General features: G+C 43.6%; 1 protein-coding gene across 2 annotated transcripts in view; it reads right to left on the bottom strand.

Moving 5' to 3' along the window:
• The window catches only part of UPK1B (uroplakin 1B), a 29496-nt gene continuing 20367 nt past the window's right edge, over positions 8659 to 17787 (bottom strand). Inside the window, exons 6-8 of one of the 2 annotated variants that reach the window (XM_005674949.3) lie at positions 15979 to 16158; positions 11040 to 11123; positions 8659 to 9570 (exon numbers count right to left, since the gene is read on the bottom strand). In XM_005674949.3, coding sequence (XP_005675006.1) covers positions 9520 to 9570; positions 11040 to 11123; positions 15979 to 16158 — 315 coding nt within the window. In that variant the 3' untranslated portion in view covers positions 8659 to 9519. Of the gene's footprint in view, positions 9571 to 11039; positions 11124 to 13962; positions 14717 to 15978; positions 16159 to 17787 lie in introns of those variants that run through there. The other variant, XM_018041211.1, reaches the window with a different exon arrangement.

The following is a 17787-nucleotide window of genomic DNA, read 5'->3' as shown; positions in this document are numbered from 1 at the left end:
TTCTTGTTTTTTTTCTTTTTTAACTGTTCTTTTGTTACCAAACCAAACTTGGGTGTGCTTTCTCACATGCGGTACAGCCAGTCTACTGAAAACAGTCTGTGGTGAAGCACTTATTGTGGGCACCAAGCAAGGGAATCCAGGCAGCTAGTGCTTAAGAGGTTCAAACACTTAAAAAAATTTATTTATTTTAATTAGAGGCTAACTACTTTACAATATTGTAGTGGTTTTTGCCATACATTGACATGAATCAGCCATGGGTGTACACATGTCCCCCATCCTGAAACCCTCTCCTCCCTCCCTCCCCATCCCATCCCTCAGGGTCATCCCAGTGCACCAGCCCTGAGTGCCCTGTCTCATGCATCAAACCTGGACTGGCGATCTACTTCACATATGGTAATATACATGTTTCAGTGCTATTCTCTCTAAGCATCCCACCCTCGCCTTCTCCCAGAGTCCAAAAATCTGTTCTTTACATCTGTGTCTCTTGCTGTCTCACATACAGGTTCATCGTCACCATCTTTCTAAATTCCATATGTATGTGTTAGTATACTGTATTGGTGTTTTTCTTTCTAACTTACTTCACTCTGTATAATCGGCTCCAGTTTCATCCACCTCATTAGAACTGATTCAAATGTATTCTCTTTAATGGCTGAGTAATACTCCATTGTGTATATGTACCACAGCTTTCTTATCCATTCGTCTGCTGATGGACATCTAGGTTGCTTCCATGTCCTGGCTATTATAAACAGTGCTGCGATGAACATTGGGGTACATGTGTCTCTTTCAATTCTGGTTTCCTCGGTGTGTATACCCAGCAGTGGGATTGCTGGGTCATAAGGCAATTCTATTTCCAGTTTTTTAAGGAATCTCCACACTATTCTCCATAGTGGCTGTACTAGTTTGCATTCCCACCAACAGTATAAGAGGGTTCCCTTGTCTCCACACCCTCTCCAGCATTTATTGTTTGTAGACTTTTAGATAGCAGCCATTCTGACTGGCATGAAATGGTACCTCCTTGTGGTTTTGATTTGCATTTCTCTGATAATGAGTGATGTTGAGCATATTTTCATGTGTTTGTTAGCCATCGGTATGTCTTCTTTGGAGAAATGTCTGTTTAGTTCTTTGACCCATTTTTTGATTGGGTCGTTTATTTTTCTGGTATTGAGCTGCATGAGTTGCTTGTATATTTTTGAGATTAATTCTTTGTCAGTTTCTTCATTTGCTATTATTTTTTCCCATTCTGAAGGCTGTCTTTTCACATTGCTCAAACACTTTTAGGGAAAAGTTTTTAAAGACAGGATGAGAGAGAGGGGTTGCAGTGTGTGATCAGCTCATGGACTTCCTTCTGATTGGTTGTTGGTAATCAGGAGTCCGCATCATCAACCTTCTGGTTCTAACACGTCTGGTGTCTAGGTGTTTGTGGACAGCAGAGTTAACTTCTTCCACCTGGTGGGTTTCAGTATCTGCAAAACGGCTCAAAGGACATGGCTCAGAATATTATCTATATAGTGCTTGAGGAAGAACTAAAGCTCCTTGACTTCTTTTAATAGCTAAACGTTCATAATTTTATCTCTTTTTTCTCCCATTCTGTCTGCAGTTCTTCACTTCTCTGATTGAATTTTCTCTTTGGAACTCAGGGGAGACATCGGAGGCTACAATTTCTGTACGCATAAGAGGCAGGTGGAGGAAATGGAGGAGGGTTTCTTCTGGGAAGGCCCCATAGGGTCCTCCTTGGTTTCAGTTTGAGGCCTTCAGATGTATTCATGTCGGTAATTCTACTGCTTAAAAACAAGCAGGTGGGACTCAGTCCTCTGTCTCCCTCCCGTCTTCATCCTTCTCTCACTTCTGGGCTGTTATGTGCACATTCTCCTTGTGAGCTGCTCCAGGCTTTGCAGGTGCCTCTGCGCCTCACTTCCTGGGCTGTGTCGGGTTTTTGTCTCTATCCTCCCGCGTTTGCTTGCGGTCAGCGATGGGAACAGAAGGGATGCCTCAGGCACACCTGGTTGGTGAGAGGATGGGAAGGGCTAGAGCCAGAGCCCACGGCTCCTGAGGCCTTTGATTTTGGAAGGAAGGTGGGGCCATGGCACTGATGTGGTACTGCTGAGCTTCCTGGGAGAGGGGTCACAGTGTGGGAGGAACATCTAAGGAAGGTAATTGGAGATGGATGCTGGCTCAGAACACAAATCAGAATATTTTGTTCACCCAGGACAGTGGGCACAAATAGTGCAGATGTTGGTGTTCTTGAGCACGTGTTATGCACCTGTGCCCGGGGGTTTCTCAATCCATCATCATATTATGACACTTAGTTGTTAAACTTCTGCGGGAATGTGTGCCAGCCAGTTTGTGGGAATAATATCCTTCCCAAGGAAGGTGAAGGAGGGCGTAGGAGGACCGGGGCTTCCAGTAAGGACAGAAGCCACCACCCGAGTGGGCTTCCCTGGTGGCTCAGTGGGAAAGCATCCACCTGCCAATGAGGGAGATGCAAATTCAATCCCTGGGTCAGGAGGATCCCCTGGAAGAGGAAATAGCAACCCGCTCCAGTATTCTTGCCTGGGAAAATCCCATCAGCAGAGGAGCCTGGCAGGCTACAGTCCACGGGGTCGCAAAAAGTGGGCTACAACTTAGGAACTAAGCAACAAACACCACCACCCAAGTGGAGAAGAAGAATTTGAAAGGAAAGTGCATTCTATGGACCTGACAGGCTTACCTCGGGCTGGTCTGGCTTACCTTTAACCCAGTAGGGAAAAGTGAAAGCTGTGGTTTTTCTTTCTTTAGAAAAGAAATATTGTAATAATGGTTTTATTCCCCCCATACCCTCTTGTCTCTTCTGAAGAATCTTCCTCGAGCATTCCATACTGATTTTTAAAAATTGAAATATAGTTGATTTACAATATTGTGTTAGTTTCAGGTGTACAGCAGGCTTTGTGTTTTTTTTCGCAGATTATATTCATTACAGGTTATTATAAGATACAGGTATCTTGTGCGATACAGTAAATCTTTGTTGCTGATCTGTTTTATTAATAGTAGTTTGTATCTGTTAATGATCCCAATTTTCTCAATTATAATCTTGTGCAGGCTGAATCTTTGTAATTGCCAGCAGCCTATGTTAGGGCCCTCCAGTTTGGAGGCTGTGGGTCCCTGGTCATGGCTGGGGAAGGTAAAGGAAGAGAATGGTGTATGCAAGGAATTTGAGGATCCCAGCTGAGAACAATTTCTCATTCCATGGAAACAAAATACAATAGGTACTATGAGGAAACTCCCTATGTATTTTCAGGTATTAACAAGGCATGTGCATTTTTTTAAGGTTGGAAACCACCATCCCATGCCTATTGATGTTCTTCATGTAATTCTTTCAACCAAGGTAACAGGCAAGTCATTTGAAGGACTCGCTATGAAAGTTCTTGTGGTGGAAGATAGTTTTTTAAGACCTTTCTTTTCCCACTCTGCCTCTGTACTTGCACCGGGGATTGAAGCCCAGGACACTGGAGGTGTGGCTTCTGCTTGCTCTGCCGGGAAGGTTGGCCTCAGAGCAACCCGGCTTTCCCAGTTGCCACAAAGAGGCCAAGCTTTTTGAGTTTTGTAGATAAGACTACTCCTCTTGCTGGGGATTATATGGGTGCAGTCTGTTTGGACACCACAGATACTTAACATGAAGAATATACTGCTATAAAAGCTTTTATTGATTTTTTCTCACTTATACTACTACTCCTTTTTATAGTGCTTTATGGTTTATAACATTTTTACACAAACTTTATTGACGCTCTTGAGTCAAGAGAAGTAGGGTAGAAGAGGATGTGGAGGTCCTTTTACACAATATTGTCTCCATCTGGGCCTCTCTTATTCTTTTTTTTTTTTTAAGACGTGCCACATGGCTTGTGAGATCTTTTTTCTCTGACTAGGGATTGAACCCAGGCCCCAGCAGTGAAAGCACCAGGGCCTAACCACTGAACCTCCAGGGATTCTCTGGACTTCTCTTATTCTTTAAGGAAGGTCTCCTATCTCTACATCCTTGTCCCAGCTCCTAGAGAAGTTTGGTTTCTTTTGGACTCGAAAGTATATTCCATTCTCATCATTTTTTCCCTGATTCCCTCTCTGGTTTTTCTGCCCTTTTCCCCCTCACTTCCATTCAAGCCCCTAGGGGGCTTGCTTTTTCCTGGGGCCCCAACTGCTCTGTGAATGGACTCTTGGGAGAGAGGAAAGACATTTTCTGCTAGACTAACAACATCCACTTTCCTCAAGTCCTGTGTGTATATAGTCTCTCTCAAAAGCCATTAAGATGTCTCACAAAATGGAGCATATTCAGGAACATTTGGTAAGTTCTTCCCTCATCACATTCCAAAAGTTTTTTCAAGATAGGCTATTGCCACCTTCATTAGCTTCAAATACAGTTTGAAGATGGTCTTACACCTGCTGAGAGGGCCAGACCAGTCTCTCAAAGATATTCACAGAGGAGGGGGCCTCTTGGCCCCTGGGAGTGCGCCTGTACAGGTAAGCCTCCATTGTTCCACTGGCAGCTGCTGAAGTAGAAAACTCAAATAAGATTGAATCTTATGTACATATGTGGGGAGTGTGATGTGTGTGTGTGTGTGTGTGTGTGTGTGTGTGTGTGTGTGTGTGTGTGCGCAATTTGGGGCCGTGGGCTGAGAGGTTGGTGAAGGGTGGGACGCAATAATTGAATGCTGGCTCTGTATTTCAATTTTCCTCAGTTTATAAATTTTAACTTTCCAATAGTCTTACAGGTAAATATGTAGTACTGTAAAGAAAATGCAGATTCAAGTAACTTCCCAAAGTTGGTAAGAGGGAGAGATAAAATTTGAACCCAAGTTTCTTGACTCCACTGTCTTGTTTTTCCCCCTCAGAACACTCAGGAGATTATGAGGTTTCTCTGTGAAGGCAGAAAGGGCAGAGATCTCCTTTGTATTAATGAGACTCTGGAATAATAATACACAATAATATAGGACTCTGGAAATAATATACAAAACTTGAGATGTACCCATTAAAATGCCTTATCTTGATGTCCTAGTACATTCTTTCACTATTGAGTAGGAGTTTTGCTGAAAAACTCTTACTCACAGCTATTGTTTCAGGGCCAGTGAATTTAGACCAGTATATTTGGTCATTAAACATCACAGTGAATTGAAGTAACAGGTTATTAGTTGGCATGTGGGATTATGGGCCAAACAGAGATCTTCAGACGAGATTTATGGTATAACTTCCTGTTGGTATTTCTTACAGGCTCTTAGCTGTTCAGACACATACTTCTCGCTGAATCCTCCCAGTCCCCCGTGAAACCTGTCTTTCTGAAGCAGGTTCTAAGAGGCTGACTTGCCAGAGTTATGAAGTGCTGGGGTTGGGAGTCAGGTTTTTGATTCCAAGGCTCGTGTTCTTCCCCACTTCATGATAACAAAACAACAAACAGAGAGAGGAAATAAGGGTAGGCAGAGTTATTTGGAGGCTGTCTATCTAAAGAAGCCCAGGGACACATCTGCAGATAAGTAAGTGGGATTCTGACTCATTGCGAAAGCTCTTGAGAACACACCATGGGGAACCTCGAGGTGTCTCAGGAAAAGGGAGTCAGACCAAGTCTTATCAGAGCATTTGGGTTTGGGGTGGGTCATCTGGGGAGGGTTTAAGCCATCCGGACGTGCTCTGTAGTGGACGCTGTCAGAAAGCAGGGGCAGTTCTGTGATTGTGTATCAACACATTTTACCCACAGGGGACTAGTGAAAGAAGAGAGCTGTAATTATAAACACGTAGCAGTCACTTATTTTAGCCAAAAAAGGGTGTGTTTGGCATTTTGTTAGTGGCACAGTGACCTTATCTTTGTGCTTGGACAGAATTATGAAGTGGCCTTGATTTGTCTCATTTCATGAGACATTATCTGAAGCTGATATTCTGTGAATTGTTTAGGTCTAGCAGGAGAATAGCAAGGCGTGGTTGTGAGCCCCAGGCTGGCTTCTGGAAGTCAGGGGCTGTCTTTTTTCGAGAGGAACTCAGGATGGATACCACTAGAAAGTAGGGCATGGCAGCAACTTTCTGTCTAACCCTAGAAGTTGGCAATTTGTCTTATTTAAAGAAGATGTTTGCGTCTGTTTTTGGAGTTGTTTGGGGTCTCGGGGGAGGGTGGCTTGGGAAAGGGTTTGGTAACTCTGCATTTCCCAGCAATGCACCTTTCTCCAAGGTGTTTTGGATCTGCTCAGTAGATGTGGCCATTCGAGCTTTGTGATAAAAATGTCACATGTGAAAGCAGACTCAGTAGCTCACAACTAGTCTCCCCTGTGTTTCTTCTTTCTTTTAAAATTTTTTATAATTTTTAATTTTTTGGCCACACTGTGTGGTATGTAGGATCTTAGTTCCCTCAGCCAGGAATCAAACCCGGGCCCCCTGCAGTGAGACAGTGGAGTCCTAACCACCAGACTGCCAGGGAATTCCCTCCGCATTTCTTCTTTGATTGAGCCTCACATACAGGAGGTGATAAGGATCTGGGTGAGGTGAAGCAGAGAAGAGAAACGAGGCACAGGAGAGGAGACTGTTGATTCTGTAGAAATGAGAAAGCAGCTTAGCTTCCAATTCCTCAACCATAGCCTGCTTGTCAGTCAGTCTGGTGGGGGTAGGAATTGGAGTGAGGTTGGAGAAGGAAATGGCAATCTGCTCCAGGGTTATTGCCTGCAAAATCCCATGGACAGAGGAGCCTGATAGGCTACAGTCCATGGGGTTGCAAAGAGTCAAACACGACTGAGCAACTTCACTAAGAGAAGGTTAAGAGGAGATTCAACTTTCAAACCCATGTGACGGTTGCTATTTCTTCTTGCCTTTATGGGTAGCCAGAAACTACCTGGTCTGCTGCGTAGATTAGGAGCAGTCCCTGTTTATTCCAGACAATGTGGGAAAAACTTAGAGGGCTAGAAAAAATGAGCTTCCTAATGTTCAGGGTGAACAGCCTGCCAGGAGCCTGAGTAACAGTCTGGGGAGGAGACGGCCAACCAAGGAGCGTGATGACCCGTCCAGTATTGCAATTGAGTAAGAGCTACCCCAAGGCCAGCCTGACACATTTTCAGTGTCAGTTTGGTGGTAAATTGTTCTTCACCCACCCGATAAGCAGGCCTGTTGAAGCGGGAGATTTCTCGAGATGGTTTTGTCTGTGTGTGTCTCCAGCCAGCAATCCAGAGTCCAGCTCGCCTGCTGTCACCCTCTCCCTGGATTGGTGGGTGGGTGGGGCCCTTAATGAGCCTGGGTCTGGATTCCCCCTGAACAGTGTGGCTTGGGTCTTGCTGTGAGCCCCACTTCCATCCCAGAAGGAAGAGGGGCAGGGCTTGGCTTCCAGGGCAGGTGGAGAGGGTGGACGCAGGAACTGGGTAGAGGAGCTGCTCTGAGGTTAAACTACAGAACCCGGTACCAGGAAGTGCGGAGTCCTGAGCGGCTGGACTCTGCAGGGAAGCCCTCAGGCCCGGGTCTGTCTCAGCTGAAAGATGTGTCCTCCCCAGCTGCCAGGGGCTGAACACACTGAGTACCTGGGCTCAGGGTCTTACTTGGTAGGAGGCTATCTGGAGAGGGGGTGGTGGGTAGTGACCAACTGAAGCCCATTCTTTTTCTAGTTACTTCTTGGTGGAGAAGGCAGAGGTAAAATTTAACGAGCAGCCAGTAGGCCATCTTTCTCCACAATAGCTCTTTCCAGCTTGCATTTCTGCACTGGATTCTACCAACAAAGATCCATTTCAGTTATTCAGAAGAAAAATCTACAGAGAAGATTAAGAGAGTGTGGATTAGCTGTCACTCACACCTTAGTATGAATTAGTTTACAAAAGCGCTTTCCCTTAACCTAGCTGAGATCAAGTCACAGGAGAATGGAATTTTGTAGGGAGAGAGAATTTTGAAGCTCTGAAGCCTTCAAGAGGGAAGGCAGGAGTAGGTCCGAGACAGGATTTGCTCAGGCTTGCGGGCACTGGGAAATCCAATTAGCGGCAAAAGAAAAAGACACCGGAACACGTGAGAGAGGATGGAAAGGGAGATGCGAGAGGTGTCTCAAAGCTTTGCCCAGAGTAAAGCTCCTTTCTCTTCCTTCCTTCAAAAAGACCAGAGAGAGACTTCTCAGCCATGTGCCGGTGTCATTTATCTTGACACACCAAGCTCTATCCTGGAGAGGCAAGTGAGGCCGGGGAGGGGCAGGCTGGTGGTGTCTCATGACAGGAGCCTTTGACCCCTGTCTGGGGAATAGGCTCCTCCTCCAGCTTTACCACCCAGGTGCAGGCCAAGGTGCCATCCCCCCTGCTTTGTCCCTCCCTGCCCTGGGGCTCAGTCTGATGCACAAGAAAGGCCAAGGCCTGGAACCCGGCTACTGCATGAGAGTACCTGAAATGCCAGGTACATTTTCTTCATGGCCGGGGGCGGGGTACGGCTGAGCAGTTGGAGTCAGAGATGCAGGGGGAAAGGATTTGAGGAGCAGCAGCCCCGCAAATTGTTAACAGAAACTTGAAGTTCCAACCATTTAAATGTATAGTCGGATTACCCAGTATCCATGGGAAGCCACACCTTACTGCATTTTCCATCTCCTAAACTTTAATTCCCACCAGCCTCCTATGCTCTTCTGTTGGAAAACCCATTTTGCTAGACTCAGACATGACCAATTATGACAGTGCTAAAAAGAAAAGGAAGTGAACATATTTAAAATCCTCTTTATTCATATAAAGACAAATGTTGTTATAAGAAATTTCTTCAGGATCTCAAAAGGAAACAGATCAGAAGAAAAAGATTTTTCAGTGCACAAATCACCCTAAATCACCTAAATAACAGCTGGCTTGCTTCTTCCCTGTTGGAAAGCAGTTTTAGGTTGAAGGTGGTAAATATGTAACAGGTCTCTCCTTTGTCCCAAAAGTTCATATATTTTAATTAGTGGGGGAATTGAGGTTACCAGCATGAATCACTCTGCAGTGTCTGAGAGGAAATTTCAACCACGGTTTGATCAAGATCAGGCCTTGCCTTGGATAATAAAGGGTTCCCAAGCTAGCTTTAAGAGAATCACTTGAGTCTGTAGGTGGGAGCCAGCATAGAACAAAGGCAAAAGATATGTTTCAGCAGTCTTCTCCTTAGTTCTCTCACTGGGACAATACTGACACAATGAAAGCCTTTGAAGGGTACTTTTAGAAAGCAGTGAGAAATACAGGCCGATTTGCTATCCCAATACAGACTTGACTTGCAGTATAACACAGGTTCCTACGAATGTCTTTATGCCCCCACATTAAACATAAACAAAGATGGGAATAGTTATTACCTACTATCCTAAATCCTCCCTTTCCTACAGCCTATAACAATGTTGCAGAATCCTAGATCAGGGTGAAAACAGATGTGCTGAAAATTTCAGGAGTCTGAGAGGCTAAAGGAACTCCATACCAACTGACTTGGCAATGTGAGGAAGAGTGCGTAAGTTCCCAGGCAGCACAAAGGCAGAACATCAGGAGAGAGCATTTCCAGCACCAAATCCAAAGTCACTGTGGGGAGTGGTATGGTGCATACATCTCATTCTTAATAGTCAATTCTGCTCCAGTAGAACATGGCACCCAGGAGAACCCAGAACTAGAATACAAGAAAAATAAAAATAAATAAGGAATTGTTCTAGAAACGCTGGAGTTGGGGGGGGGGGGAGTTATGTTAGGTTCATTCAAGCTTAGGTGACACTGGATTTTTAAGAATAATCTTGCCTTAAGCATCACAGGGGCAGAGGTGACTGAGTCCATCCTGTTACACGCATTGCAGGTGGATTCTTTACCACCTGAGCCACCATGGAAGCTTATCCTGTCACGCAGTGAACCAGTATTTTCCCAAATGGCCAGTCATGAGTGGGTAAAAGATTTGTGCAAATTGCAAGAGACACCAATGTAATGTCCGTTAATGTAACAGAGTCCTAAAAGTTCTTTGACGAAGTTTCAGATTCCATATTGCAACTAACCTTTAAGAAACTACTACTATTTGACCAGTTTTCGGTAGTGCCAAAGAAGAATATTCAGTTATTCTCAGATAAGGCTACCAAAATATTCCTCTTTTTTTTTCAACTACATATCAGTGTGTAGGATGGATCTCCTTCAAATCTTTCAATGTAAGCAACATATTATAACAGGTTAAATGAAGATGAAATATGGGAAGCCAACTGTCTTCAGAAAAAGCCAGACATTGTAGAGACTTCCAAAAATGTAAAAAAATGAAAGCTACTTTTCTTTTTGTTTGAGAAAATAGTCTCTTTTTTCCCCACAGAAATATATTGTTCACAGTAACATGTAATAGTTTGTTATTGTTATTTTAAATGAATTAACACATATTTTTAAAAATTCTGTGTTAATTTGTAACAGGGTTAGTTGGTTAATTTTCGCCATAGATAAAAAGTTTTTGGAGTCCTCAGTAATTTTTGAGAAAGTGGAAAGGGGTTCTGAAGCCAAAAGTTTGAGACTGCTTCCTGAATGCGATGGGTCTTAATCCTGACAGCAAATTAGAATCATCTGGAAAATTAAAAGGAAAGACCTGGGTCCTGCCCCTAAATCAACTGGAATCTGAAGCTCAGAGGTTGGGGCTCAGGTATGCCCCCCTCCAGCTCCTCCATGCGGTCTTGATGTGCGGTTAGGACTGAGACCCACTGTCATACCCTCCTGTCTGCATGTGCGTCAGATAAGGTGGGCAGAAGGACCGGGTGGGAATGGTGAAGGCAGCCCTTCGTAAGGAGGGAGGCGGGTGAGAGTTGGGCAGGAGGCATCTAGAGAAATGACAGTCTTCGATGTCTACTTGTAATGAATTTATAAGATCTAGAGAGATGGAGAAGTGCAAGTACGCCCAAATCAGCCAGAGAAGGAGCTGGTTGGTAGGGGAGGTTCACGCCTACCTCCCCCCGGAAATTCACTCTCCTTCCCCTGGTGCCAGCACCCTGCTGACAAGCCCTCAGGTCTGAGCTTTTGTTTCTAGACTGTCTAGTGTGGTTGAGTTAACCAGGGACAGTCTCGAGGTCTCTCCTCATCACTATCCTCTCAGAAATAAAACATGCGATGGGAAATACTCACAGTCCAACAGAGAATGGCAAATCCAAACCACGCAACTCCCCAGGCATGTCGGTTCATTGGTCCAGAGATCAGCTCATAGCAGCCCTGGAGAGGAGTGGGCGATTCCACATCCGCGTGAAAGGGACCAGAAAAAAGAGGTAAAAGACGGTGGGAAGGTGATTTGAATCAACGCCAGCCCAAAGTCCAGTTTAACATGACCAGGCTATTTCTATATCCCCGTGGACAGCCCCCCCCCCCCCCCCCCGGGACAACTGTGCTCTACTGAAGAAATAGGAATAATCCTGATGAACAACTATTCTATATCATATTTATTTCTGTTTCTTTTCATTTGACCTAACTAACTGAGGTGCTGCTATTTTAGCAAAACTTTTTCTCATATTGAATATGTGGCAATGTAAAGTATTCTTAATAAAATTTGAGGTGTTTTTCTCTCCCTAAAGATTCCATTGGTGATTTGTTTGAAGGCAGAGTCACTTTTTGATTTGTTTTTCAATAAAAGTGCTTCTAGTGAATGAGAATTAGAGGTTTTATTTTTTAATCATTAAAGGAACTCCTACACAGTGCTGTCTGAATTCTCACTTGACATTGTATTCAACATATCTTTACAGGATTCTAGAGGAGCCACCATGTGTGTGCGAAAGAGTGACTCATTTTTTACTCATCGAGTCATTCATTCATTCACGTATGCCATAATCTGGTTAGTTTTATACATAGCACATTCTGTCCTAGTCGCCATGCAAAGTGCTGGAGTAACACGCGTGCATAGGGCTAGACCTGCCATCTGAGTGGCCTCTGCTAAAGCCCTTGAAATCACAGGAGTGCCTAGGACATGCAGTGACCAGATTGGTTTTATGAATACTGAGATCTAGAGAGAAATGTCTGAAAGGCTGAGCTTGAAGTTTAGGCCCTGCCCAGTGTCTACAGTCCTTTCCGACCCTGCCCCAGTCTCTTGCTCATCCACTCCCATGCCCTGGCTTTGCTATACATGCCTTGATTTCTCTCCATTTACCCTACTCCATCCACCTGACACCTCCATTCACCTTGATGCTCAGATGAGTCTTGGAATTATGCTTAATTGTTTTTCTCTTAAGCACATCTGTTTAGATTTAAAATACACTTCAAATCCAAACATGTATTGCTTCCTACTACCACCTTGGTCCACCATGGCCTCACCCCAGGGTTCCTACAGTCTCTGCTCGCTGGTTTCCCTGAGGCCCAAGTCCACCCTTGGCACCCTACTAGTTTTCATACTGTGCCAGAGGGGTCCTAGTGAAACATGTCAGATCACTTCGCCTTCTTCTGAGCAGGAGCTCAGAACCCTCTGAAGGTTTCCCACCATCTTAAGATGAAATTCTAAGTCTTCACGATGGCCTGTGAGGTGCTATAGGATACGGCCCTGCCTCTGTCTGTGGCCCCAGCCACTGCTAGCAGAAGCTGTCTCACTGCAAAGCTTGCTCAGGGCTCCTTAGTTGCAAGACCATTTCAAAGCCCTGTACCTAATTTTGTATTCATAGTATGCAAAAACATTTAAATTGTTTTTCCAAACCAGAATGCTGCTGCTAAGTCACTTCAGTCGTGTCTGACTCTGTGTGACCCCATAGATGGCAGCCCACCAGGCTCCCCCGTGCCTCGGATTTTCTAGGCAAGAACACTGGAGTGGGTTGCCATTTCCTTCTCCAATGTATGAAAGTGAAAAGTGAAAGGAAAGTCGCTCAGTCATGTCCGACTCTTAGTGACGCCATGGACTGCAGCCTACCAGGCTCCTCCATCCATGGGATTTTCCAGGCAAGAGTACTGGAGTGGGGTGCCATTGCCTTCTCCACCAAAGGAGAATACCTCCCCACAAATCTGAAAAGCTTTAGGCCCTAAGAAATCTACCTTCTTCACTCCTACTGTTCTTCACTTGTTCTGGCCTTGCCAAATGGATTGCCTTGAGAGCCCCCACCTTAGGGCCTCTTCACTTGCTACTTCCTGTGTTCAGAACTGTCTTCAATTTTCTTTAATTGAGGGTCTCCTTTCCTCCCTTAATTCAGAACTCTGTGCAAGTATCTTAATAAAGCCTTTCCCGACAACCAGAGAAAACTCTCTCCCTATCATTTTCTATATCTTTATCATGCTTTATTTCTGCTCATAGCACTTACCACTACCTGGCATTGATTGTGTATTGGTTTGGTAACTTGTTTGTGGTCTGTCTCCCATACTACAATGCAAGCTCTATGAGGGCATGGACTTTATCTTGCTCCTTACTGAATCTCTAGAACCTAGGACAAGTGCCTGGCGCAAAGTGGGCACCTGGTTAGGATGAATGGAACAGGATAGAAAGTAATAACTACGATGATGTTATTTATGACACACTTGATGCTTCACAAGCACTCTTGTATCCATCTCTCACTTGGTCCACCTGACAATCCTGGGAGGTGGTCATTTGTCCAGTAATATGTTTAAAAGCCCACTTATGCCAGGTGCCAGGCTCCAGGCTGGGCATTCAACTGTGACAAGGCGGAAATGAGTCTTGCCCTCATGAAGCTTACAGACAAAAGTCCCAGGTTTTCACCCCTTCTCATTTAGTACCTTTTATGATGCCTTTTTCTCATTGTAGAGGTGCTTACCTTCATCTTCCTTAGTTCCATCATAATGTTCTTGAGGTGTAGTGAATCAGAATTTGCACATAGCATTTTAGGGGCAGATGAACCACGATGTAAGAATGTATGTATTTGCATCTGACATGCTATGTGACATTCTGGTGGGTTACTATTATTACTACCCATTTGATAATGCCCCTCATTTTGTTAGCCTTTCTTTGTGAATTGCAGATCTCACAAAGCTGTTGGATTGCCTCAAAACTGGGTTGTTCAGTTTTAAATGAAAATAAAAGATATATTTTTCATTTTCATCAAGAATTTCATTGAACAATGTATTTATTAAATGAATGAACTTTCTGGCCAGCCCAATACAATGTGGATGAGAAAAAGTCATTCACCTCTTCATTTGACCACCTAGCAAACATTTATTGATGCCTGTTTTGTGCCAGGCATTATGCTAAGTACCGAGATACAGAATTGAATGATGCATAGCCCTCAAGGAGACTAATGGACAACACAGGCTTGCAAGCAAATACTCATTTTTCAAGGTATCAGCTGCAATAATAGAAGTGGAGTATATGAGGTACTGGGGTGGCATACTTTGCTTTGTGGAAAGGGAGTGCTAAAGGAGAATTAGCAGGACCTGTCACTTGGAGAGAGTGGTGGTATGTGGGAATCTGGGAGATCAGAGAAGGGAGAATCAGGAGGAAAGTGTAGATAAGAGATTCAGTCAGGGGTGAGTGAGGGGGATTGAGAAAGCAGGAGCACAGGGAGTCAGACAGAGAGGAATTTCAGAATGCAGGAGCTGGGTGCGAGAGCGTGATTGAATGACGTGAATTTGTAGTTGTGGTGTAGCTAGTGGGTGGAGGAGGTGGTAAGGCCAAGGACTGTTAGGGAGGGTGAGACAAAAGTGTCAAAAGGAGTGTAGAGTTCCCTCATTGCTAGAATATTCTATGTGTAAGGGAAAATGGCGTGGCTATGAAACAAACCAATTTTTTGATGGCAAACCTCTTTTTTGGTCTCTTTCAAAGACATGATCAGTGTGTATGGAATTACAGTCCAGTAAAGATACATCTGCATGGGCTAGTTCCAAGGCTGAAATGTTAAAAGTGATCATTAGATTGCATATTGTGATTATAGGCAATACATTAAATTTTTTTAGCAGTCTGAATATAATTAAAATGATACCAAAACAATGTTGCTGAAAGGCTAAGTGGGAGTTTCTTTGAACAACTCTACAACATAATCTGTATCACTCCCATGTCCTTTTCTGGGATAATGCAACCAATCCTAGTCAGGCACCCTTCCAGAGGTGGTGGGGGGTGGTGTTAAGGGCGGGAGGAGGGGAGGCATGATGACCAGCAGTGCTTTGTCCTTCATTCTGAAAGTACATATTATTTCATCTGAGACTGAAGAGTCTGGCATTTCTCAATTACTTAATGTACTGGCACACAACTAGCTTTGCTCAAAGTGGTAACTGGCACAGCAGTGTAAGCATTTTAGAGGCCGACTTCAAGTGTATGAGGATTCTCTTCAGGGCTTTTTGGGATGATCACCAAGTTCCTCCTTGGCTTAGAGTCTGGGCTCTGCAGCCAGGCTGCTAGCATTTGAGTCCTGACTCTTCTACCTACCAGCTGCATGACTTGGGCAAGCACTTATTAGTATCTCTATATCTTAGTTCCTCTTCTGTAAAATAGGGATCAAAATGGCACTACCTGATGAGCCTTAATGAGTTAATATCTGTATGGCATTTGGAATCGTGTCTGGTATTTGATAAGTACTCAGTAAACGTTAGTTTTCAGGATCATCATATCATTCTCATCAGGCTGGAAACACTTTTTCAAAAACCAATTGTATGTAAACCACATTTTACCCAAATCACCAATCGAATGTTTCGGGAAGACTATCCCAGCTTACCACTGAGTAAGGAAGGGGATGCGTCATTACTGCATCTACCCTCAGCAATCGCCATTGCTTTGGAACTGGCAAAATGTTCCTTTTGTATGTCATCCTTTTCAATTTACATTTTGCAAAACTAGAGCAAATCTTTGTTTGATGTAAATATTTTTCAAAATACTAATTCTATACATTGTACAAATAGTTTTCATTTAAATAAAATTGGATTTTACTATTGGCATTCTCATGTTCTGTTCAATTCATTAAAATGTGAATTTTCCTAGATCAGTCCTGGACTAGCATTTACATTTTACTAACAGAGAAGGAAATAGTCAACATGAGGTTTAGGAAAAAGGATGCAGAATTCCTTAATGAGAGACTATTACCTACAGTTAATTAGTATTTTCTTCATGAAGAGCAGATAAACCTTCTGGCAGGTCTTGGGTGGAACAAGGACTCACCTGATTGTGGTAGTATCCAGGCACTCCTAGTTTGCAGGCTTCCAGGTTGAGAGGTTCCTTAAGGTTGTTCATAACACAGCACTGACGAGGCCAGGGGTAGTCGGCATCGCTGTTCTCAGTCCGAAAGGCAGAGGTGTATTTCTGCCAGTCTGATGGGCCATTTACACCACAGCAATTGTCCTGTTAGCACACGAGATACAGAATTCTCTTCCATGATCCTTGACAAAACCACCAATGTAGCAACTGAGATTTTGTGGAGAAAAGAGATGGAAAGTGTACCCTATTTACTGTTTACTAGAAATCTGCAAATGAAAGCTGAAGGTATTTTTAAGGTATTACATTTTAGAGTTTGCAAAATACATTTATATTTACTACTTTACTAGCCGTTAATGAGCTCTGTGCTGCTGCTGCTGCTGCTAAGTTGCTTCAGTCGTGTCTGACTCTGTGGGACCCCATAGACGGCGCCCACCAGGCTCCTCCATCCCTGGGATTCTCCAGGCAAGAACACTGGAGTGGGTTGCCATTTCCTTCTCCAATGCATGAAAATGAGAAGTGAAAGTGAAGTCGCTCAGTTGTGTCCGACTCTTCGCGACCCCATGGCCTGCAGCCTACCAGGCTCCTCAGTCCATGGGATTTTCCAGGCAAGAGTAGGAGTGGGGTGCCATTGCCTTCTCCAACGCATGAAAATGAGAAGTGAAAGTGAAGTCGCTCAGTCGTGTCCAACACTTGGCGACCCCATGGACTGCAGCCTACCAGGCTCCTCCGTCCATGGGATTTTCCAGGCAAGAGTACTGGAGTGAGGTGCCATTGCCTTCTCTGAATGAGCTCTGTAGCTTTTGGCAAGTTAAACTTTCTAAGCCTCATTTTCCTTAACTGCAAAACTGGGACAGATGGAGTACCTGACTCATAAGCTTGTGAAGATTAAATTAGCTAATACTGTTAATGTGTTTACACAGCCCTTGGCCCCTAGTAAATCTTTAATAAATATTCATCATTTTTAGTATCTTGATACAATAAGGTGAGAGAGTTATAATTATTTTCATGTTACATATGAGCAAACTGAGAATCAGAAAATTAAAATTTTTGTGGTGAAGAAATTATGAGAAATTCTTCTTGTTTTACTTTTCTATTTTTAAAAAACTTTTTCTGGAGCAATTATGCATTATTTTTACAGTGGGAGAAAATAAACTACAAAAATACAACAGAACCTGGTGGCACATGGTTATGCCTCTACATAGGAAAGAAAGATCACTTAATACGTAGCTCATGGCACTCTCGGAGGAGGCAGTGGCAACCCACTCCAGTACTAGATAGAACTGACGATAGAGGATAAAACACATGTCATATCACCTTCCTTCCTTTTTATAAAATCTGCAAAAATGTTTCAAGGGAAGGAATGAAAACTATGCCATCTCTCAACTTTTAAGACAAATACATTCAGCAAACTTGGTGATAAAGCAACTACCTTAAAAGCATGTCCTGTTTTTGGCACTGGATTATGGAAAATATCTCAGCAAAGGAAACAGTCATTCTGTAATTTGATGCGAGAATTTTGAGGGGAATTGGTTAAATTTGAACCAGACTTGTTTCAGACCAGACTTTAAAAAGTTTGGTAAGTAGATCTTTCAAAAGTGTGACCATTCACATTTTCATTTGAAAAGCTTAGTTATTTGCTAATTGAGTAGGGGGAAAAAAATACAGTCAGAATAGTGATAGGAAATGAGAAAGTGACCAAGACACTGGAGGTCCTAATGGGCTAAAATCTACAGAGCAGGAATATTAGACTGAATGAAGGAAATGTTAGAAGAT

The sequence above is a fragment of the Capra hircus genome, chromosome 1 (genome assembly GCF_001704415.2).
Source record: "Capra hircus breed San Clemente chromosome 1, ASM170441v1, whole genome shotgun sequence".
NCBI classification, from domain to species: domain Eukaryota; kingdom Metazoa; phylum Chordata; class Mammalia; order Artiodactyla; family Bovidae; genus Capra; species Capra hircus.
Note: the sequence above shows the minus strand (reverse complement) of the source record. Positions and strands in the feature narration are given on the sequence as shown.